General features: G+C 39.8%; 1 protein-coding gene across 6 annotated transcripts in view; it reads left to right on the plus strand.

The window, feature by feature from the left end:
* RHOBTB3 (Rho related BTB domain containing 3) overlaps positions 1-24,216 on the plus strand; it is a 35,391-nt gene that overhangs the window by 6,393 nt on the left and 4,782 nt on the right. For 5 of the 6 annotated variants that reach the window (XM_083576889.1, XM_083576887.1, XM_083576886.1 and 2 more), the window contains 9 exons: positions 2,421-2,613; positions 6,501-6,652; positions 10,518-10,629; positions 11,656-12,021; positions 13,291-13,403; positions 14,465-14,585; positions 19,174-19,347; positions 22,109-22,275; positions 23,633-23,729. In XM_083576889.1, coding sequence (XP_083433015.1) covers positions 2,421-2,613; positions 6,501-6,652; positions 10,518-10,629; positions 11,656-12,021; positions 13,291-13,403; positions 14,465-14,585; positions 19,174-19,347; positions 22,109-22,275; positions 23,633-23,729 — 1,495 coding nt within the window. Of the gene's footprint in view, positions 1-2,420; positions 2,614-6,500; positions 6,653-10,517; positions 10,630-11,655; positions 12,022-13,290; positions 13,404-14,464; positions 14,586-19,173; positions 19,348-22,108; positions 22,276-23,632; positions 23,730-24,216 lie in introns of those variants that run through there. The other variant, XR_014539792.1, reaches the window with a different exon arrangement.

Consider the following 24,216-nt stretch of genomic DNA (forward strand, 5'->3'; position numbering starts at 1 on the left):
ACGGACAGTCAACATTATTGATTCATCTGACCTTGCATTTACTGTCTGGAACATAATGCAATCAAGTTGGCTTACTTCTGCTATTTATTATTAGTGTTGAAAACTAGTATTTTATGCACATCTCAAATTGTTTGACTAAACAGCACATTCCTATGTGTGTCTACTTAGAAATAAACTAACTCTTAGGTGTGTAGGTATACAATTGCAGTGTCAGCTTTCTTCAGGCATAATGTTTTTTGCAGCAATTTATCTGAGCTTTCCATATATTTACAAGTCAGGCAGCAACTCCCGAAATTGCCATGTTGATCAGTCTAGCTCTAGTACAATGTGGTAGAAATATTAGCACATATAGGATAATTACTGTTGTGCAAGAGTAGCAACAATAGCTCCAAATCCTATGGGTAAGAGGTACTTTTTAGATATAAAATACTTCCATTGTTGTTAACTTGTTTTGCAAGTAAAGCAAACAAGTGAGACCTGTATCAGACCACTGCAGCATTAATTGTGCCTGTTTAGTGTTCAGTTAGTTACTCATGCCCTTTCCCAGGGAACACTTTCCCTCTTCTACCCAGTCAACATTCTGTTGCTCAGTCCTCACTGGGCTATTTTTGGGGTTCACTCCCTTGGGGTTTCCCCCTAAAGTTGTGTTTTTTTGTTTTGTTTTGTTTTTGCACTTTTGCAAATCTTGCCGTTTCCCTCTTCCTTGAGTATGGATGGTGCTGCTTTGGCTGCACAAGGATCCACATCCATCTCTGAACTTCTGAAATGGAGGGAATTGATGTCTAGAAGGACCTAAGTATCATGGCCTAAGAAGTATGTCAAGGTTCCTAATGTGCCTGCAGAAGTCTGGGATTTCAGCATAGTTGCTCTCTAATTGGGCAAATATTTGGTCAACATTTAGAATGTTGGGGTGAAGAATGTACAGAGATATGCCTGTGAATTAACACTTCTCAGTACATTCATCCACTAAACAAGTTTTAATGCATTAATTTTGGTTTTATTAATCTTCCAGGTCTTGTTTTCTGTGTCTTCGATTTTCACATTTCTCTATTCCTTCTCCTTTGAATGTACTTTTCTGTTCTGTTCCCATCTTGCGTTTACTTCCCACAAATCTAAACATTCTGAATTTATCTCCTTCTCTATTTTGTCTAGTGTTATTTAGAATGTTGGGAAGTCTAATGCTAATCTCAAATTGTTGTGCTATTTCTGCACTTCTGCAGACTGGAATTTTACAAACTGAAAAATAAGGAGAGCAGGAGATTACTCTGAAAGCCTTTCATCAGCTAGTAATAAGTATACATTGCATAAGAAGCAAGGATATTGGACTAGCCTTTCCATTCTCTAGAAGTGAACTTTTCAGAATACTACTGGAGAAACAAATGTAGAATATCCGGTGGCCTCTGCTTGTAAGAATAAACAAAAGATTGTCATTCTCCATACTTGGACATGCAGAATTTTATTATAATAATTGAAATAAGAGAATGGGGGAAAGTGCCAGTCAAAGGAAGTACTGGAATGCAGATTATTGTATGCTGGGAATGTGTAGGCTGGAACAAGCTCAAATAATAGTAAAGTATCTCACAGAGGAAAAATAAGCCAAGTTCTCTTCTATAACACTATAGTTGGTTAGTTCTTTATTAAAAGAAAGTTTGGGCATACATTTAAAAATTAGTAAGTACTTCATTTGGATTTGAATGATTTCTCCCATTTTTATGGCTACAAATGTTACTGATATTCAGAAAAGAAGAGACATTTATTTAAATTATGATTAGTATTCATATGGTACAACCATGCCAGAGATATTATGCCTAGATTAAGCTGTCAGTAGTGCAGGTGACTTTGAATTACACCTTCCCATTAATTTCTTAAAAAGGCAGCATTTTAAAAACGAACCTCATGTGTTTTTAAGTTATATTCGTACCTGTGAACAGATTGTTGTAGCTACAATTTACTAGAAATTAAAAACAATTTTGCTGCATAAAGATTCCTTATAATTAATACACCAGTAAACACAACAACCAGAGGTTCTAAAACCATACTGAATGTTGGTCTTTGAGTTGAGAGGTCTAGATCCAAATTGCTGTGCACCTATTAACTTACCAATTAGTGCCATGCACTCAGTTCCCTATCTCTAAAGTGGAAATATCAAAGACAGGGTTGCTGCAAAAATGAATCAGATGAAGTTTAAAGGTAATTTTTCATAGTAATGAATTTGTTAATTCTGGCCATCTCTATGCAAATGGCTTTAAAGTAAAAACAAACAAAACTGTGACTACAAATTCTGTTCTTGACTTTAGCAACCATTCAGTTCATCATAAAAAAATCATTCTTTTGTATTACTTTTGTGTGGAGGACTATTTTGCCAGTTGCTCTTGATCCATAGAAAATGGAATTTAGCTCCATCTTTTTGTTTTGTATAGGATATTTTTGACAGTGACTGGTACACATCTCGGAACCTTATTGGAGAAGCAGATATCATTGTGATTAAATACTCTGTAAATGACAAGTCTTCATTTCAAGAAGTAAAGGACATTTATGCACCACTGATAAAAAAAGCATTAAACCACTGTTCAATTCCTGTCATAATTTCTGCTGTTGGTGCAAGACAAAACGGTATGTGCTGGAGCTCATCTTATAAACAGCTGAGGTACCGATATGAGACTAAGTGTTGGGTTAATCATGGTGGGGGAAAACTATGGTGGGGGAAAACTAGCTGTTAGTTCAATCATGATACGCTTAATGTTTGGTCACAAAACATTTGTACTGTTGGTTAGATTTGTTATAGTCAAGAGACTTGTTCCAGAATTGCACTTCTACATGGTTGGTAAAGCACTTATGTTTGTGTACTCTTGTGCTGTTACTGGGGCTAAGCCAGGAAATGCAAGTTTGCCAAATTTAGTTGGTTTCAGAATTGCCGCCTTTGATATGTTTCAGCAGACTCCTATGCACATTGACTTGAAAGTAAGTCCCAAAGTGTTCAGTGGGGCTTATACCTTAGTAAGTGTGGGTAAGACTGCAACATTAAAATGCTTATTGACATTGCATATCAGTCATTTGCTTGGAAAATTCTTTACATTGTTAGCATTACTTGCCATTATTTGCCTACTCTTTCACAGTATCAGTTCTGTGTGTAACAGGTACCGTTATTTTGCGCTCTATAACACGCACCCGACCATAACACGCATGTAGTTTTTAGAGGAGGAAAATCCGTAGGCATGCCACCCGTAGGCATTTCCTCCATAACACGCACAGACATTTCCCCTTACTTTCTAGGAGGAAAAAAGTGAGTGTTGTGGTGCAAAAAATACGGTAACTTCCTAACATCTTTTAGTATAGACATCGCCTTAGTATAGACTTTACATACTGTAGGTCAATCCCAGTAGCTAAGGGATTCTATTAAAAGGGCATACCTTTGCATTCAGAAGTTGAAGTCATGCAGGCTGTATTGTCTGTGCTGAAGCCACATTGGTACCCGTCAGGTGTGTGGTCTGCTGGGATCCCACAGACTGTGTAGGGACATAACTTATTTGAGTGGATCCTGCACAGTTGCAATTATATTAAAATGATCCAACCATATGGGCAGGGCTGATCAAAAGTGCCCGCCCCATGAAATTGGCATCCTCTCCTCATACTTCTCTGGTTAGAACCGAAAAGATTATTCGCTTCCCATGCGGGAGCCACTCATGAAAAAGTTATTTAAAGGGTGCCTGATGTGTTCGACTTGAACTTGGACTGAGGCTTTAATCCCTTTTGAGCTATGAAGCTCTGGGTAAATCCCTGCCTATAAATTATCCCACTGCACAAGTTTGTTAGGTGAAATTTATGCTCTGGCTGATGAAACTATGAATGCCATCTTCTGAAAAATTGGTAAAGATGGTAAAAAATGATTTTGCACATTTGATTTCTACTGCTCTCTCTCGTGTATGTGAAGATCTGTTCTGAATCTCATCGTCCTTAGCTTTTGCATGAGCAGAGTCCATTGTCATAACTTTAGCTGTGCCATTGTTTCTCAAGATTCTAATAGCTGAGATACAGATTTGAGCCCTTACTCATGAAAAGGTTTGCTCAGCATGGCCCAGAGTAGTGTTACTTTATGTCTCCATTTTGGTATGCCTCATGGGTAATTTTGCTGTGTATCTGTATCATGAGCAATTGAATGATCCAAACACATCTGTGGCAAAATTATCCTGCTCTCAGTGGAAACTGAAGGAGGCTTGTCTAGAGCATTTATTCAGGCAGAGGCATAGTGGGTAGCATCTTTGAGTGGTTATTTCAGGTTGACAGGAAAATTGAAATTTTAACATAATGTATTTATTGTGGCATAGTGACAGGCATATTAGCGTTCCTGCCCCCTAGAATGTTGTTTGGGCATTTATGAGCTATGCACTTTTAGTTTTAATGATGTTTAATGAATTCTGATGAAGGCATTATTTGTGTGAAATCTGATACAGTGTCAAAAGTGAAAAAAAGTTTTTGTTTCTTCCTTATTTCTGGTATCTTCCAAGCTAATGTGATTATTGGAAAGTAGTAGCATCAGAGTAGTCTGTAATTTCTTATTGGGAAGCATTTGTTTAAAACTTTATTCATTACTTAATACATTGTCATGTTTTTGTCCATTATATTGTTGTAAGTTGCAGCTACTTTTAAGTGGTTTTTTTAAATATACCGGTAGTTGCTGTAATGCAGTCCACTGAATTCTTAAGCTTTGTTGCATTATGGGCCCCAATACCTTGCAGACCATTTCCATATGGTAGACTATTTGAAATGCTTTTTAGTTAAAACTATGATGCTACTGTACTGAATAGCAACATGAAGGAAAAGGGGAAACTTTTCCAGATTAAATTTGTGTAAAAAAGGAGAACATGTACAAGAATGAAACTGCTTTGTATGGTCACACTGTTAATAAACAGTCTATTCTACTTTATCTGAAAACATGCCATCAAATTCAACAATAGTTTCTACCACAGTAGGATTGTAATAATGTGAACCAGTTTGATATTCATCATACTTATTATTTAAAAGGCTGCAATTTCTCCTCATTGATGTAATACCTGATTCCCAATTGAAATTTCTTTACTGGAATACTTGTGGGCAGTAACACTAAAAGTATAAAAAAGGTTGTGTTGCATGTTAGCCAAACTCTATGAAGTAAACCTTGAAAATTATCCATAGGTAATGAACTTGATGCTTGGTGAAAATGTATTGATGTCTAAAATTTCTCTCTCTCTGCATTTATATATACAGATCTATGTTCTATCAAACTGAATTATACTCAGAATAGACCCATTAAAATTATTGGACCCAAGTTGGTCATGTCCATTAATTTCAGTGGGTCTGCTTTGACTATGCCTACCATTGGATCCAACCTTATATTTGTCATTTTTGTCATGCTTTTGCAAGGCAATAAGTTATTTGGAGTAGTTGATAATCAGAATATAAATGACCCAAGAGAGATTATTTCAGTGTGACTGCACCACTGCTTTTACAGTAAGAACTGTCAGTAGATAGCAGTCTTCTTTTTCATGAAATATTATCTGATGTTGTTCATAGGCAATTTGATATATCCTAGGGCATACTTGAGATTAAATTTAGGGGGCAAGAAGATCTTGTCTTTTTGAATATCAGCCCCATGTAAACTGATAATACAATATAATAATGCACTTAAATATTTTTATTTATAACAGCACAAGTTTGTTTGCTATGGGAACCTTTTTCCTTCAGTTAACAATGAAAAGAACAGATAATGCTGTCTGCAGAGCCTTGTTTACTCTGTCTGTGGTTCTACTGACACTGCTTAGTAAGGAATGCAGAATTCTTGTGTAATATCATGCTGACTGCAATTTAGAGGAAATTGTGGTCTGGCAAATGTCCTTGCAAAGTGTTACAAGCTTTCCTCATTATTTGCCGTATGATTTATAATGGCCTACCATTGAAACTTGTCTTAAATTTTTGAAACTTTTGATAAATTGAAAAGTGAAGTGACAATAATAAGACACTTAATTTCATTTGGGGGGGGGGGAGGAAATACTGTGTCATGCACATTAATCATTTTGGCAAGCCATATTTGCATTTCAGGAGGGATCTTTGTAGAAAGCCTTGATGCAACCTTAGCTGTTATACATCAGACAAACAGTGAATAACAAGATAAGGGGTGGTATTCAGTGCTAGTCCTACTCAGAGTAGACCTGTTGAAGTAAATGCACATTACTAGGTTCATTAATTTCAGTGGATCTTCGCTGAGTAGAATTTAGTTGAATACAACCCATGTTCAAAACTAGCTTGCAATAAGAAAAGTAAGATATAATATAATTAACATGAAAGTATTGTTTAATTCTTGTTGGAGTAGCTCTGCATTTGTACTTGCATTATTTATGCTGTTAATAGATTTTAAAATCTTACCTTTTGTTGAATGTGCTATTAATTCCTTAGTATGGTTTTGAAGCTACTGAAGAAGAGCCAATGTAATTAAAATATTTTGCATAAATAATTTGTTTTCTCAGAAGTTCCCTGCACTTGTCCTTTGTGCATCTCAGACAGAGGGAGCTGTGTTACAGCTTCTGAAGGGATTCAGCTTGCTAAAGAACTTGGAGCTACTTATTTGGAACTGCACAGTCTCAATGATTTCTACATAGGAAAATATTTTGGAGGAGTGGTAAGTAGAAAAGAATCTTAGAATGATCAAATGGTAAGATTTCAAATATCTTTTGAAATTTGGACTATGATTTTTTTTGGACGGATATGGACATTGGCTACTCCTGCTCTGACCTGAAGTCCACTGGATGACATAGGTCAAATTATATATATATATATATATATATATATATATATATATATATATATATATTTCTGTTTCGTACACTATCCCCACAGAGAGCCAGCATGGTGTAGTGGTTAAAGTGTTGTATTAGGACCAGGGAGAACAGAGTTCACCCAGCTGTGAAGCTGGGTCAGTCACTCCCTCTTAGCCTAATATGCTTCACAAGGTTATTAAGAGGATAAAATGGGAAGGGGGAGAATCTTGTATGACACCTTGAGCTCCTTGAAGGAAAGATGGGATATAAATGTGGCAACTCATTATGACAGTTTAAACTTTAGCTTAAAGCTATCGGACAGAGTTGTTGCAAGGGTAAATTGTATAAGTGAAATAAACGGTGTAATTGGAACATTTTGCTCAAGGTACCACAGGAAATCATATTAGGAAGTGCGGGTATTTCCATGGACAACAGTCCTGCACTGCCTCTTCTCCAAGCCATTTTTAAGGCTACCTCCTTCATTGTTCAAAGTCCACTATTTTGGAAGGAGAAAGTCTACATGTACAGTGGTACCTCGGGTTACAGATGCTTTAGGTTACAGACGCTTCAGGTTACAGACTCTGCTAACCCAGAAATAGTACCTCGGGTTAAGAACTTTGCTTCAGGATGAGAACAGAAATCGTGCTCCGGCGGCACGGTGGCAGCGGCACGGTGGCCATTAGCTAAAGTGGTACCTCAGGTTAAGAACAGTTTCAGGTTAAGAATGGACCTCCAGAACAAATTACGTTCTTAACCCGAGGTACCACTGTAATGAATAGTACTTGGAGGGGTGGAACTAAATTAAATTGAAATGCAGCAAAAGTGTTTCAGCACTATTGTGAATGTGCTTTCTGAAACACAAGTGCCTTTGAGTTCAGTGGGACTTGCTCCTAGTATGCGAGTACAGTGGTACCTCGGGTTACATACGCTTCAGGTTACAGACTCCGCTAACCCAGAAACAGTTTCAGGTTAAGAACGGACCTCCGGAACGAATTAGGTACTTAACCCGAGGTAGCACTGTATAGTATTACGCTCTTAATCTGGACGCATTTCGTACAGTTGCAATATGTAATAAGTGCTGTTGTTGCATACTCCTAGCTGGGGCAACGCTGCCACTGATTAGTATGGATAGGGCAGCGGAAGCAATGGGTTGGTGGTGGCATTCAGGGGTGCACGTAAGCGTTGGTCGGGTTGGCCCCTGCTAAGGACGCCGGCCCATGAGGGCACAAAAATTGTGCCACTTTGAGTGGCTTGGAGCCCATAGCCGTCTTTCCTATTGGGCTTACTGGCGCGTTGCACCAGGGCGCTGGCCTCTCAGGGGTGCCCAATGAGTGGGGGAGCTGCGTGGCTTTGCCGGCGGCCTCCCCTTTCCCTGCATGCCCGCCAGCTGTGCCCCGTCAACCATATGGCTGGCGGGCGTGCAGCTTGCCTCCCAAGCCTCCGTGGGAGGAGAGCAATCCCCACAGAGGCTTGGGAAAAGGTCAACAGCTCTGGGAAATGGAGGGGGGCAGCGTGCCGGAGGGATCTTTGCACCACGGCGCCAGATACGCTTAAGACAGCCCTGTCAGAGCCCATCTGTGCTCTCTTTTCTGAGCGGCTGGGCAAGACCTGCAGGCTCCTCTGGGTGCCTTTGCAATACAATCCAGTCACTTGCTGGGGGCCCCTCCCCAGTGGGTGGTGGTGCTGTTAGAAGTGTGAGGGCTCAGATGGAAGAAAGAAGAGGCAGGGTGAGAGTTGCAGGAGGAGGAAAAAGGAAGGGAGGGAGGAAGAAGGCAGAAGGGAAAGCAGGAACCAGAGGGAGGGAGGAAAGCAGGCAGAGGGACCAATGGAGGAGGAGGGGAGGTGGTGCAGAGCAGACCCAACTCTAATGGCCAAGGAGGAAACAACTGGCAGAGTGCAATAGGTGATGAAAAGCAAAGTTTTTGAATTTTGGGTCCATGGTCTCTCCTGGCTTCAGAGGAACCAATATATCTCCTCAGTATATCTCTTCAGAGGGGTGGTGCTGATACATCTCCTTGCCAAGGTCACAAAGGAGCCTAGATACACCCTGATAGCAGTGGGCCTAAGCACATGTGCATCACCAACCTGTCCTTCCTCATCCCAGTCTTGGCAAACAGCAGCTTTGCGGATGGTACAGTGGCAATTCCCTCACATGCCACAACTAGTTTAAAAATGATTTAGGCTGCAGTTATATGCACATTTTCCAGGTAATTAATCTCACGGAAGGCTTTCTTCTGAGTAGACATTCAGAGGATAGGGCTATTAATTTAAAAGGTCTCTAAAGTGATAAATAGTTCATTTCAGTTCATTAATTACATTAGCCATTGGCTAGCCATATCAGATTTTTTTAAAGAAATGGTTTGAATGGATACAGATTACACCCAAGATCATAGAGCAAATGACATTCTCAAATGAATCACTGTCTTGAAAACAGTAGCAATAGATTCCAAATTATTTCTGGGAAACAATATTTAGTGCCATTAATGGATTTGCCAATCTTAATTGTGTATTGGAAGTGAGCCTGTTTTAAGATTTCTGCAGTTTGGTTTGCAGTCAGTAGGCACTTTAGTTTGTTTGTTGAATCAGCTACTTTAAAAATGAACTTCAATAGACGTTAGGTTTCTCCCATGGAAAACATGATAGTTAATGTGCAGAGTAGTAATTTAGCTGTGAGGGAGCTAATTGAATACGTATTATGTTGATTTGTTATTGTTTTTAAATTAACATCTGTGAGAGCTGTCCTCATTTGCTTGGCTTTGCCTACTAAATTTATTCTATAAGCACTTTGGGCATGGTGTTCCTCCCTTGTACTAATTTCTGTTAGTGTTATTTTGAAGCAGGAATGATAAAGGCTAATCTTTTAAAGATTTGTTGGTATAATAAACAATACCTCATTTCATCAAGTTTGGATGATTTTCATGTTCTTCCTTGAGAGAGGCTTATGAGGCCCCCATTGCTGCACCAAGGAGGCTGAGTGCACAACACAGCACCTAGCAGAACTATGGCAAGGCACTCATAAGCATGGGCATAGGGACTGGCATGTACCTGTGAGCTCTAGAGTCTACTTCCATACAGAGAGGGCCAGCTCTGCAGCCTGTCCAGTGTATGCAAATCTATGGACTAGATTATGTTCTTTCTTAGCTGCTAACTTTGTATCAAAATTTACTTCTTTACTTGCAAGTAAATGCCTCTGTGGTTTCGTCTTGGGCGGGAGCCAGAATAGTCCTCTCTTGCATTGGGCACCCTATACACCCTTTACATAAAAGGCCTTCCTACAAAACGTTTTCAAAGAATGTTTAAAATTTCAAAGAGGAGGAGGCTTACTTCATTTCCACTAGCAGGGAATTCCATAATAGACATAGAGGCTGCTGGAGGAAATGCCCTGTTTCTTGTACTCGGCAGATGAGGCTAATTTAATGGGAGAAAGGGTAAAAACCACATGGAGATTTGGACTCTTGGTCAGTTCTGGTCAGTTCTGAAACAGCCAAACTCCCTGCCACTAACATCAAACTAACTCCACTAACATAGGAGTCATCCTTTCTACTTTGCTTAATATCTTCTAAATGTTCAGTGCTCCTGCTTTTGTATGAAAAGGTACATAAGAAATTTGTTATCTTTCTAAGTGATTAAAGTGTCCAGGCAGCATTAACCATAATTGATCTGCTGTGGCTTCTTAAATAAATCTAAGAAGGTTAAGTAAATATAAATGTGTATATTTTATTTTAGCTGGAATATTTTATGATACAAAGCTTGAATCAGAAATCTTCTGAAAAAATGAAGAAAAGGAAAAAAAGCCATAAGTGCCATGGAGTTAAGCCACCTCAACTTGATCAGCCAGGTATAATTTCCAACAGAGCACATCTAAGTGACGGGAGATGGAGGGAGAATTTATCAATTTTAAAGCCTCCTGGCCTGCGCTGTCAGGGGTGGGGGTCTTCTTTTTATGGTTCTTTTGAGTGTGTTTTTGACAAACCCTCCCATTTCAATGGAAGAGAAACTAACACAGTAGTTCTATACTTGTGTAGTTGATGGGTTTGATCCTAGGATCACTCAGGGGGATGGAGGGCTCTGGTAGACCATAGGCTGCCCTATCCCTGGAATGCCCTGTTTTGGGACTAACTCCTGGCAGGCTTGCTGCAGCAGAGGGGCTTCAGGGCCTAGAGGAAAGTACGAGTTACAACAAATAATTATAGTACTGGTGCCAGTATCTGAATAGAAGCCAGCTGTAAGTTCTCTGGCACCTAACAGCTTTTATTATTCATGCTCCACTGGTATTATTTTCCACCCCACCCCACATCCTCTACTGGCCAGATGGCAAAAGGGCCCTGGCCCATAATGAGGAATCAGGTGAGTTTCTTGAACTCTGATTACGTTAAGTGCATGGCTGCTGTCAAAAATGCTGTGTAGCTCCTCAGACTCCTCTGGCATCTAGTACAATTTTCCCTGACATCAGAATGTTCTGCATTTTTTTCACTATTACAAGCAGTTGCTGGTGATGTTCAGTATAAAACGTAGTTTGGCCTTTGTGACTATGCAGCCTTTTATCCTCACAGTCCTTTGGCTATATCGTTTAAAAGAACTGAAGTTCAAGCAATTCTCCAATGATTAATTTCAGAAACATCTAATTTTTTAGTAAATGTTTTTACAATTTGTATTAACTTGAGAAGTTAGAGAAACTGGGCTTCCTTTGATGGCCAAAGTGTAGTAAAGAGAAATGTATTTAGGGCAGTTAGGAAAACGCTGTTATGTCCTCATTTAATCCAGTCCCAGGGAATAAAAATGCTTTTGTTTGCATTGTGCCTAGTGCAAATTTGTAGTTACAAACAGTTTATTCATGATTTCTATTTTTTTGGTTTTGTTTTAGAAAAAATGCCAATTTTAAAAGGTGAAGCCTCGCATTATGACTCCGATTTACATAACCTGCTGTTCTGTTGCCAGTGTGCAGATGTGGTATTTTATTCTGAAGACTTGAAGGAAGTAGCAGAAGCTCACAGGATTGTTCTGTGCTCTGTTAGCCATGTGTTCATGTTACTCTTTAATGTGAAGAGTCCAGCAGACATTCAGGATTCCTCCATCATTCGAACTGCCCAGACCCTCTTTGCATCAAATCGGCAAGCTGTGCTTCCTGTTTTAAACCACAACTCATCATGCAACTCACCAGTAAGAGTCATTGTTAAAGACTCTTTCTTCTGTTCTTGTTTGTCAGACATTCTGCACTTCATTTACTCAGGTATCCTGTCAGAATGGTTCTGGCTGTTTTTTTGTCTTTTAGCAAGAAAGAGCTAACCTACTGCAATGGGGCTGCATACCATCTTGCTTCTCATTGTTGTAATAAATCTGCACCTGAACTTAACCACTTCAGACTTGAAGTAGATGCGTACAGATTACTAGCATGTCAGGGAGTAGACTATCTGAAAACTTTTCTTCCAAATGTCTGGTGTTCTTTTATGTAGGGATTTTTTTTTAATGAAGGAGATTTCAGTGGGAAGTGTAAATGTTGCCAGAACTTTTGTTTGCACAATTTAAGTTGGTTGGGCACCAGACTATCCTGTTCTCATCATCTTTGTTGTTTTCTGATTATTACATATTTTAAGAACTTTTGCTGAATAGTGGTGATGGAGGAAAAGTGATATTGATGACCAAACTTGGAGATGATAGACTTTGGCACTTGGTTACTCTACTAAGGAGGTGCAATAAAGCAATCCACCAAGCTATTTCAGTCAAGAGCCTTTGAAGAAGGAAATAAAAAAACAAACAAAATGGAAATAGTGCAATGGCACTCTTTGGTGGATTGTACCCAATTTTACTGCCCTAAGATTCCTTAAACTTAGAGTGTTGCTGTCTACACATGGAGTTCTTGCTCTTGAAAGGACTGTTCCTTTCAGTGTGTTTGAGGACAACTCCAGTCACATGCCTGTTGGGTTTATTGCACTAGGTGGGGATGCCATATTCTCCAGGAAATCTGTTTATGCATCAAAACCCATGCAGAACTCTGAATCTAGGTGTCATGTCTAAACGTGTATTTTCTTCCAAGTCTGATGCTGAAATGTTGTTGTGTATGTGTGCATTGAAGGATGCAACTTCACAACCTTTGCAAGGCCAGTTGTTCAAGGACAAACAGATTCCTCCTCTCCAGTTCTAATTATTTCTTTATTTATAAGTCAGGAACTGGGGAGGTAGTTTTGTCACTTCTTGTCATTCACACCATAGGGATGTCTTATTAGTGCCGATGACACCCACATTACTAACATCAGGCACAATAACAGTGACTTTGCTATTTGGGCATGTGGAGAGGCAAGGTTTTCCTTTTCCCAGGTACCAAATATAGTTCTTTCAGTGATACAAAAATCAGTGTCCCTGCGGCAGAAATGTCACCCTCTGAGAAGATGCTTGGGTTGTGTGCAGCACATATTGGTAATAACTGCATTTCTGGAGCTAAAAAAACTGATAGTCTGAGAGGAGCCATAGCCTAGAAGTATTGTTTATCTCATCTCCACAGGTGCTTTCCAATGGGAACTATTAGAAGAACATATCAAAAAGAAGCTGAAGGATCTTGGGAACGTTGAGCTTGTTCTTGAGAGAGTAAAATGTATCTTGAAAATTCCAGGAAAGGTAAGCCACATTATTTTATCTTTCAGTTGCACTTATTGGATTGCAAAAAGGACCAGATGGAGTGGTTTGGATCCCTTAGATACAATATTTATCAATAAAGGGTGTTAAGTCCAAATGACTCACCATTAAGTTCAGTATTAGTTAGGCTATAGAAATAGGGGAAGATGGTGAATTCAGCAACTGGAAACATTATATACTTTTTGAATATGTGGATTTAATAACTCACGGAAGAGGATGGCAGAGTATTCAAAAACAATCCTTATTAAACAATTATTTCTTTATTAATATTCTTCCTAACAATGAAAGAGTTTAAAATACAGCTATGGGAAGCTTAAATGCTAACAAGTGTCAGGTTTCAAAGGGGAAAATATTTGGTTCATATAAGGGAGCAGTACTTTATTTTGTTTATGAATGTTGATGCAGAAGCAGCCCTGCCATCCCACTAGGTGAAGTAGCTGTCTCAGGCTGCCAGCTTTTGGATACCTTTAAGAGAGACACACTCATCTGACCCAAGGCTGGGACACAATGTGCATGGGTGGTCTTTTGCACAACAAGATAGGTGCAGGATAACTTTGTGATGGATTGTGCCCCATGGTCAGAAACAAAGTGTCGTGTTCAGGATTCTATGTATGCGTAGGAGAATGTTACATTTATTTTTGCAACCTCTCACCTTGATCTTCCTAATATTAGGTGTCTAGCTAGAGGAACATCCCAAAAGGTGAGGGGCTAGGGTCTGCTACTGGCGAGGAAATATTGATTACTACCCTGTGTCAGAATTATGGTCTGTGGGACGCTATATGCATCCCTGGGGGGGGGGGAGCTTACAGTGGCAGGCTACATATTTAGAGTAAGAACCATTGTGAGATCTCTATTTATGGTAGTAGAAATGAAAATGGAGGAAGAGCTTTTGAAAGTGTGCAACAGATGTTGCTGATCAGTTGTGAACGAAGTGAAAAGAACAGGCTCTGTGGTTTCATATCATTTGCTACAAAAGCAGGAACAAAGGTAGGCACTTAAAAAGCATTGGCACTCACATGTTCCCCTTTCTTTTCCTTTTTCAGGTTAACAGTTCAAGAAATTGCAGAACATATTTGTCAAAAAGGCCCCTGCAGTTATGTAACAGCTCTCTCAGGCTCTTCTTTAACACAACTGTATTAGCTGATGTCATGTTCAAGATACAAGGTATTAAGCTTATCTCATTTGTTTCCCCACCTTTTCCCTTTAAATAGTCAAACAATAATAAAATACCTCCTGGTGATAAATTGAATAACTATTTCAATAAAAATGAGTGGCACCATCAATATGCTTTCATGATCTATAATATGAGGGAGAATTCAATATGTAAGAGCCTATCATAAGAAGAGCCTGCTGGATCAGGCCAATGGCCCATCTAGTCCCGCATCCTGTTCCCACAATGACCAACTAGATGCCTGTGAAAAACTTGCAAGCAGGATTCGAGCACAAGAGCACTCTTCCCTCCTGTAGTTTCCAGCAATATTTATTATAGTGTTGCGAAAATGTTTCAAAGCCAGATGTATGATAGGAGAGGGGGGAATCTCATTTGATATTTGATTATATTGCAAAATCCCAATTACAGCAGTGCCTTTAGTAGGCTGTCTAAAATAATCACAAAATAGTTTCAAAGCTTCCAGGTCTCCCAGAACTTTTCAGCAGGCTAGATGGTTAAAACAGAGAAGTGGGATATGGGAAGGAGGAAACATTTTTTTAAAGCTGATTTTAAAGTCATGGAGCCTGTACAGTTGAACCACGGTTGTCAAATGTAATCCATTCTGGAAGACCATTGGACTTCTGAAACATTCGACAACCGAGGTGCAATTGCCAGTTGGCAAAACCCATTGAAAAAATGGAGAAACGCACCTTGGAAGCCATTCGACTTCTGAGGCATGTTTGAAAACAGAAGCATTCACTACTGAGTCGTCAGAGTTAGAAAACCGAAACTTTCTACTTCCAAAGCTTTTGACAACCGAGGTTCCGCTGTATCTGATCAAAGTCTCAAAACAATGGGGAAGGAGGTAGTATGAGAATGGTTAGGGTCCAGCTGGGAAAAAGAATCATAAATGCGGCTGATACCTGATCCCTCAAAACTCAGGAATTGTCTGTTATACAGGTCTGTCTCCAACCTTAGGCAAAACACACAGGTTTCTTAGTAGGTGGAAACCACGACGCAGGCCTGTTATAGCTTCTGGGCTTGACAAGGCATCTGACCCTCACCTGAGCCTTCTCCAGCCAAGGAATCACACACCTCCTCCCTGAGCTAGCGAGCCCCACTTGGACTGTGGGTCCTTGCCTGCCTTCCCTCAGAGCTGACAGCTGTAAGTTCTGGAATCCTGAGATCAGGGGTGGTACGTCCTATTTTGCCACTTAAGGCTAAACAGGAAGTGCCACACTGTTCTGCCACACCACCAGTGGGACACTCACCACCACTTAGCCACCTGCTGGTGGCACTGCAGCTGTACCACCAGCCGTGTCACCGCTTGTGGAGAAGAAGTGGTGGCATTGGTCCGTGAAAGAGCTTGCAAGATCTCTCTCAGATCTCAAGAGATATTTTGCACTCCTAGACATCTTTCAAGACTTTGCTGAGATCTCGCAAGATCTCGCAGGAAATCAGCACCTATCCTGGCACCACTTCTCGGCCAGGACGCAGGCCTTATATTAGTGAAGGTGAGAGCCACATAGCGCCTAAATAGCCTCATGTTAATGTCTGTTAGTGTCTCTCCCCCCCCCCCATTCCATTGTAAGACTATGTCCAGATTCAAACTCCATGTTTTCAACAGCAACCAAACAAACAAAAAGAAATCACCCACCTGTCCCCACATTGCTCTGTTTACCATCTAGCTTGATGAACAGTTCTGTAAAACTCAAAAACTTGCAATTCTAACTTGTGCTATTTTGGTTGGCCTATATATTGGCCTAATTTTCTTATAAGCCAACACAGCTGCCTTTACAGATGATACTGGCATTTCTTCATTTTTGCCTTGCCAGTCATGGACCTTTATTTGCTGTCCTGTGTACTATTAACAGTGCCTCATCTCATTGACTTCAGTGGGATTTAAGCAGGATTTTGTACAGAAGTGCAAGCCTTAACTACTTCTATGCCTATACCCAGACAGGAGTAGTGGCAAGAATCAGAAGAATCTTTATTTGCATCAGCCACTAGCCATAGCAATAAAATAAAATGTACTGAAGAAAGAGGTAAAAACTTAACTATACCAAATACATTTTGGAGGTTTACATCACTAATCAAATAATAGATCTTATTCTAGTTGCCTCCGCTAAAAACCTTGCAGTTTTTGCTGCAAGTAGTGGCAAGTATTTTTGATCAACTTCAAACTTCTGCTTGCACAGGATTAAAGAGTTGTTTAATTATTTTGCTTTCAGCTTTGAAAAGCCACAGCCAAGTCTGAATCTCTATGAACTAGGCACATGCGTACAAGGGAATTCTTTTCTAGATGCCGCCTTCAGAGAAAACAAACAGTCCTTTGAAAGGAGAACAAAATACAAATGCACAGCTTGGTGAGACAGACAGCTCAGTTCTAAGGGCTACTCTTTGGACAATTCTTGTAGGAAGTTGAGGGAACAATAGGTTTCATTGCTTGTCTCAAACAAATGCCACAGAGGAATATATTCATATTAACAAGAGTGCAACCATATATTACAAACAGAACACAATGAAAATGAATTTGTACTTTTTAAAGTGTTTTGTCTTTAGAGCTCAAAACACCTAATTTAAGAATGTACTGCACAAAAGAGAGTGCTGTTGTGTTTACCAGATTGCATCCAGATTTTTGTCAGGACACACAGATCAGTCCCTAAGACTTTTTAATTCCAGTAATAATAGGAGTACCTCTGAGGATGTGAAAAGTCCTATTCCTTCCTTACTGAAGGATCCCAGGGATTAAACCAATAGTTCCAAGTTATAGAGCATGGCACTAAGACAGTTTTGATCCTGGAACAGTTATTTTAAAAAATGAGCCTCTGATTGTGCATTTTAAATACTTAAATACTCATAAGTTAGGCCTAGAGAGGAATAAAATTATGGGTAAATGCCTCACCAGTGCATTATTTCTCTCATACTGCTGCAGATCAATGTATTAGAAATGTGAAATGCTGGAGCCATTTAGAAGTCTTTCTATTGCAGAGCAAATGTCACTTTGCTTCTATCAGTGCTTTTTTCAAAGAATTAAGCCCTATTCAGGCATTTTATTCAAAACTGAATTGATCATGTGAGGAAAGAGTGGGGCTGCAGCAAACAAGAACATAACTCTGCCCCTGATACCAGTGCTGAGTAGCCCTGCTCTCAGGCACCTCTGTCTACAGGACACCCATTGGCTGGGTGGGAATCTTTACTCAAATAGCTGAGTGCACAAGACAACAATGCCCATTTACACCACAAAGAACTCATAACCCACCTACTTTCAGCAGCCAGAAACACCATAACCAGACACTGGAGAGACCTGTCAGGAGTAAGCATGGACCAATGGTACCAAATAGTATGGGAAACAGCCCTACTGGAAAAATTAACTAATAAACTGAAACTGACACGGGGACAAACAGAAGAAGACACCTTCACCCCGGTATGGCTCCCCTTTATCACATACACAGCCCAACAAGACAATGACAATAATCCACCAACAGCATACAAATCAATATGGCTAACCTGATCCAAAACACCCACCCACCTCACTCACACACAAAAACAAAGATCACCACAGCCAATCACAAACAAACAATCACACCCTACGCCAACCCCAAACTCTCTCACTACCAAAGGAACACAAGTGAACAACACAAACAACGCTGACACCAAACTCTACATACACTAAGCATAATAGAAACACTGCCACCCGACCCCACCCCCATCCATCTTCCCTCTCTCCACCCCCCCTTTCTCTTTTCTTTCTTTTTTCTTCTCCCCCTAATGCCTCAACAAAGGAAACGGATTTGTAAAAATGTTACATGGGAAAAAAAAAATACGAGGCATTACACTTCTGTAAAACAAGAAAATCCTAAATAAAATATTAAAAAAAAAAAAAAAAATAGCTGAGTGCACAAAGCCTTCTATACTATATGGAACCCTGAATAGTTAGGGTTGCAGATGATGTGGAAGCCTCTTGCAGACATTTGCGTTATACGCATGGATGCCATATTTACAGATTGGTGCAACAGATCACAAAGTTTCAGTGGGCAGCATTAATAGAAAACACACATACACACACACACACAGTCTTTTTCTTTGCTGGTGCAATAAATTACGGAATTTGGGTTCAGGCCAGTGTGCCATATAATTTTAAGCATATTTACTCAAAAGTAAAACCTACTGAATTAAATTGGACTGATTCCCACAGTAAATGTGTAGAGGATTGTAAACTTAGGTGTACTGAAGGCAACCAGAGTAGATCCAGAAACCAAATATTTCATCCTAAATGGACAGTGGGTTCAGATCCCATTAAGTGAAGGCATCACTATAAATCCTGTCACTTCATATTGTTTTATATTGTAAAATTTGTTAACCATGGCAGATTTTTCCTGAAACACCAGTGTTCAATATAAGAAAACATCGCTCTTAAATTAGGAATGAGAAACTGTGGCCCTTTGTGTGTTATTATACTTGTAACTGCCATCAACCCTGTAGTCCAATAGCATCTAGAGTGCCACAGATTCCGCATCCCTAACTTAAATACATTTCAGCACAAAAATGTTGAAATCATTGCCTTGGTTTTCTTTCTCTCCCCCACCCCTCTTCTTGCAGGTGCTACAGTGCCCGCTCACAGAGCAGTCCTCGTGGCTCGCTGTGAGGTAATGGCGGCTATGTTCAACGGTAACTATGCAGAATCCAATAGTTTTCTGGTTCCAGTTTATGGCATTTCCAAAGACACTTTCTTGTCGTTTCTAGAGTATCTGTATACGGATTCCTGTTGTCCAGGTAAACAAATATTTAAGCTTTTTTTGTATATTCATATACTTCTGGTGCTCTGGTTGCTCCATTGGTGAAGGAAGAGGGAACAGAAGTAGATACCATCATATCATTTTTCTTCTACAGCTGAGCAAGGCTGCAATCCTGTGCAGACTTCACTGGAAGTACCGTATTTTTCCGTGTATAAGACGCCCCCATGTATGAGATGCCCCCTATTTTGGGGGGCTCCAGATTAAGAAAACATTCCTCAGCACTATCTGTATAAGACGAACCCCAATTGTAAACCTGATTTTTTGGTTAGAAGAACCTAGTCTTATACACAGAAAAATACAGTAAATTCCATTTAACACAATGGAACTTACTTCCAAGTATACTTGCATATACTCTGCACAGCTGTAATCCTAAGTATAGTTGTTACGAACTAAGTGGACTTGCTGCTGAGTACATTTTGCATAGCGTTGTAGCTTTTGAATTTTCTGGTTCTTAACCTTGGATTTTTTTATATTGGGTGAAAATATTTCTGGGCATTCCTGGATTACATTTTAAAGGCTCAGTTCAGGCCAGCTTCAATATGAGTGACTCCTAGTGTTACTCGGTCACTGCTCTTTTGTTGGAAGCTACAGGCAAAATCGTAATTGACTTTTCACACTCCCAGGAGTATGATGGTTTTTCTATTATCACTCCATGTTTTGTCCACAACAGTGTGGCATAGTTGTTGTATATGGGGGACAGTTGAACCTTAGCATACATTTACTTTGTGGTGGGCACCTTTTTATGATCTTTCCTTTTTTTATCAGTATTTCAATTATTGGTAAAGTGTTTTTCTAGCCCAAGAGAGAGAAGGGTTTAACATCATTATCACCAAAATGTTATAATGTTAATCTATTATGGTGCTGTAATACTATAATACAATAATGTTAAATATGTTTTTAAGCTTTCTCCTCGTTTTAGCGACATGGTTAATGGTGGTGTGACCAGAAAGGGGTAGGGATTGTTTAAATCGTAAAAAAACACCATAGACTTATAGTACCGTGCCTCCCTTTCATTTTAAAAAACAGTCAGAAAAGTGTTCTAGTGATAATTAAGAGGTTGATTTTTTAAAAAGAAATGGGCCGTAAAATGGCACTCATTGCAAATTTTATAATAAATGCCTGCTGAGCTGTGATAGGTCCTCTTTCTTAGTATGTCACTGTCCACATTAAAAAAAAAAAAAACTTTAAAGAAGGCGGAATGGTAATGCAAAAGGCGTTTATTTTCACCTGGAGAGATTGTGCTGCTCTTCTGTTCCTCTGGAAAAAAAAAGACTTTCTGCGGTCTGAGAAAAGACAAAAGAACCACAGAGAAATATAAGATAGCAATAATTGAATGATGTCATCATGTTGGATGACTTGTAAAAAGTGAATGAGTGTAAAATCTGTACCCCCAATACAAATAGACAACCAAGTACACCGTTCAGAATTTTTTTGGCTCAGAGCTAATGAAAACAAATAAGAATAAAAGGCTGAAAATAAAAAACCTACAACATAGAATATAGATAGCTACACTTCAAAATCTCCACATTTCTCAAACCACTAATATCCATGCGTCTCACTGTGAGAGGAATACCCAACCCGCAAATTTCTATCCAGCATTGTGCAAGTAGAAATTTGTGGGTTGATAATTTATATCCAATCAATATGTGACATGCCAGGGAATTTCCTCTACCCACACTGCCCCATTCCCAGCTGACTCATTCCTCGCTTCAGATCTCATTAAATAGTTGTTTACCAGACACACCCAGCTGTGTACTCGGTCTCCCTGACCCCATTGTAAACAGACTGCAGACTAACAAAATACTTCCCTTTTTGTGTCAGAATCAACACTGAAATTGAGTTTCTACTAACTTCTATAAATTAACTTTTATTAATAATAATAATGGTTAACATACGTTCTCATAAAAAAACAACCACCCTCAAAAGAAATGTTTCAGGTTGGTTTCCTGTTAAATAGGGCATGTTAATGTGAATATTTTATGGTATGACCTTGAAAACTACTGGGTGTTGATTTGATAACTATATTGTAGATTGCAGTGGCAATCCCTAAAATTATATTCCCCCAAAGGGAAAAGAAACAGCACTTTAAAAGAAAGAAATCACATCTCTCTCTTTTTATTCATTTCACCCTCTTTTCTTTAGTTTCTTTCTGCCATTTGAGGAAGCAGGCACTAAAATATTCTGAAACTACAGCTATGCTGCTGTCTCTGTGTGTCATGGGGTTTCCCAGTTGGCAGCTACAGGAAAAGAAAGGACCTTGTTGTACTCTTTGGGGTGGCCCTTTCTACAGCCAGCAACAGGAACTCCTTGATTATGCAGGACTCTGCAGCATGGGTCATACCTTGCACTTAGTAAAATGTGTCTCCCAAGAGACATATTCACTATCCAGTTAAATACAAATAGTAGGATTTAAGTTTATTTAGTTCTATAGACGCCAGTGAGATTAAATCATACTTCATCTAAAGTAGATTGTGGACAAATCTCCCTTAGAACCACCCTTTATCTCAAGAAGGATGCTTTGTGATTGGTAAATGGAAGGGGACTCTTCTGATAGCTCTTGGCATAGCCATTTTGGACTCATAGCTAGTAAACTAGTTGATTATATGTAGAGGAAGAGCGGCTTAAAAATGACCACTGACCTATTTGAATTAGGGAGCATAGAAGAGCACCAGTAACAGACATGTAAGGGTTGCGTTCAAGTGGTCAGTAATCTAACTCGGGTTTGATATTCTTACCAGCCAGCATTCTGCAAGCTATGTCGCTCTTGATTTGTGCTGAGATGTACCAGGTATCAAGGCTCCAGCACATCTGTGAGCTGTATATCATCACACAGCTCCAGAGTATGCCTAGTAGGGAATTGGCATCAACAAGCCTGAGTGTTGTCAGCTTGCTTCGGAAAGCAAAGGTAAGTGCTAAGCATCAAATACATGCACATTTCCTTCAATCAATGCTTGAGTAAGGAAAAGGTTTCTCTCTGGCATTTTTTTTCTCTTGCCAGCGAAAGCTGCGGTGTTCCAAAGTATCATTTTTTATTTCATGGTTGCCATCTGGCAGTAAACAACAATAACAGCAACAAATTGCCAGGGCTGCTCCTGTCCCTTTAGCAATGGCTTGAAGAAATTAGCAGATTAGTCTTTTTCCAGAATTGAGCTAAGCATAGCATCTGTTAAATGGTCAGCTACAACAGTGAAGGAGGGACGCGGGTGGCACTGTGGGTTAAACCACAGAGCCTAGGACTTGCCGATCAGAAGGTCGGCGGTTCGAATCCCTGCGACGGGGTGAGCTCCCGTTGCTCGGTCCCTGCTCCTGCCAACCTAGCAGTTCGAAAGCACGTCAAAGTGCAAGTAGATAAATAGGTACCGCTCCGGCGGGAAGGTAAATGGTGTTTCCGTGTGCTGCTCTGGTTCGCCAGAAGCGGCTTAGTCATGCTGGCCACATGATTCGGAAGCTGTACGCCGGCTCCCTTGGCCAATAAAGCGAGATGAGCGCCGCAACCCCAGAGTTGGCCACGACTTGACCTAATGGTCAGGGGTCCCTTTACCTTTACCTTACAACAGTGAAAGAGCTATCAGGAAATGATACCCGCCTCAAATATGTGACCGGACGATCACTCCCGTTATGCTGGACCATTGGCCATGCTGACTGGGGCCAGTGGAAGTTAGAATGCACAACATCAGGAGCACCACAGGTCCACCATTCTTGTCATAAAGTGACCTATCGAAAGCCTCCACCCACTTCTAACCTGGCCTATGATGTTCTCTTCACAAGTCTATGAGAATTGTTACCGTTTCTTCTACCTCAGAATTATCGAATGACTTGGTTTATTCTAAATCCTCTTGGTTTATTTGTTTTTCTTCTTGTTGTTAGGATAGGTTGTAATTTCTGTAAAGTGCAGGAAGAATGTATATATAGGTTGTGGCCAGTGTTAGTTGTACTCATAGTAGACCCATTATTACAATTAGTAGAGACAACTAACTTGGGTCCATTAACGGCAAAGTGTTTACTTTGAGTAGGACATAGTTGGATACAGCGCATTGTAACAGGCACAATGAAGCATATGCATGTGTGCGTATAAAAGGCGGACACTGGAGTACTAAGCAGTTTCTATTAGCGTCACATAGACGGGGTAACTGAGTGTTCCAGTCACAGCAGAGAGATGACATTTCTAGATAAACGTCTACCCATTTTAGTTAATGCTTTTGCCAAAATGTGTTTTTCTATAATATTCGAGTACCTCTGTATTTTATTTCGATTTCTTGCAGTTTCACAACTCTGATTGCCTTTCAAACTGGCTGCTTCATTTTATTGCTTCTAACTACTTAATCTTCAGTCAAAAACCTGAATTTGAAGACCTTTCGGGTAATTTACCAGTTTGCTTCCTAACCACCAAGAAGTTGATGTTTGGACTAATGCTAGGGTGGATTGGAGCAACTCAGTCATGCTTAGAGTAGTCACATTGATCTCAGTAGGTGTACTCTAAGCATGATGAGGTCTGGATCCAGCTCATTATCAACATGAGTGCACACTGTCACTGATGTTATTTTAGCAGTGATAGGATGATATCTTGCCCACCAACCTTTAAATCACCTAGAATCTGCCCTTCCAACTTTACTATGGAATTGATGGAGCTTTGTTAGACAAACAGGTAGTTTCATGAATGCATCAGGGGGACAACATATCTGTAATTGTTGATATGCCACACTGTGGACATTCATGACATAAAATTATGAAGAGGAATTATGACGACTTAATTCAAGAAATTTACAGATGTAAAGAAAAATAGAGCTTGGTGCATAACTTGTTCATACAAACCTACCCCCCACTCACTTGTTACTTTATCAAGGGT

Source organism: Podarcis filfolensis (assembly GCF_964270895.1).
Source record: "Podarcis filfolensis genome assembly, chromosome: 11".
Taxonomy (NCBI): domain Eukaryota; kingdom Metazoa; phylum Chordata; class Lepidosauria; order Squamata; family Lacertidae; genus Podarcis; species Podarcis filfolensis.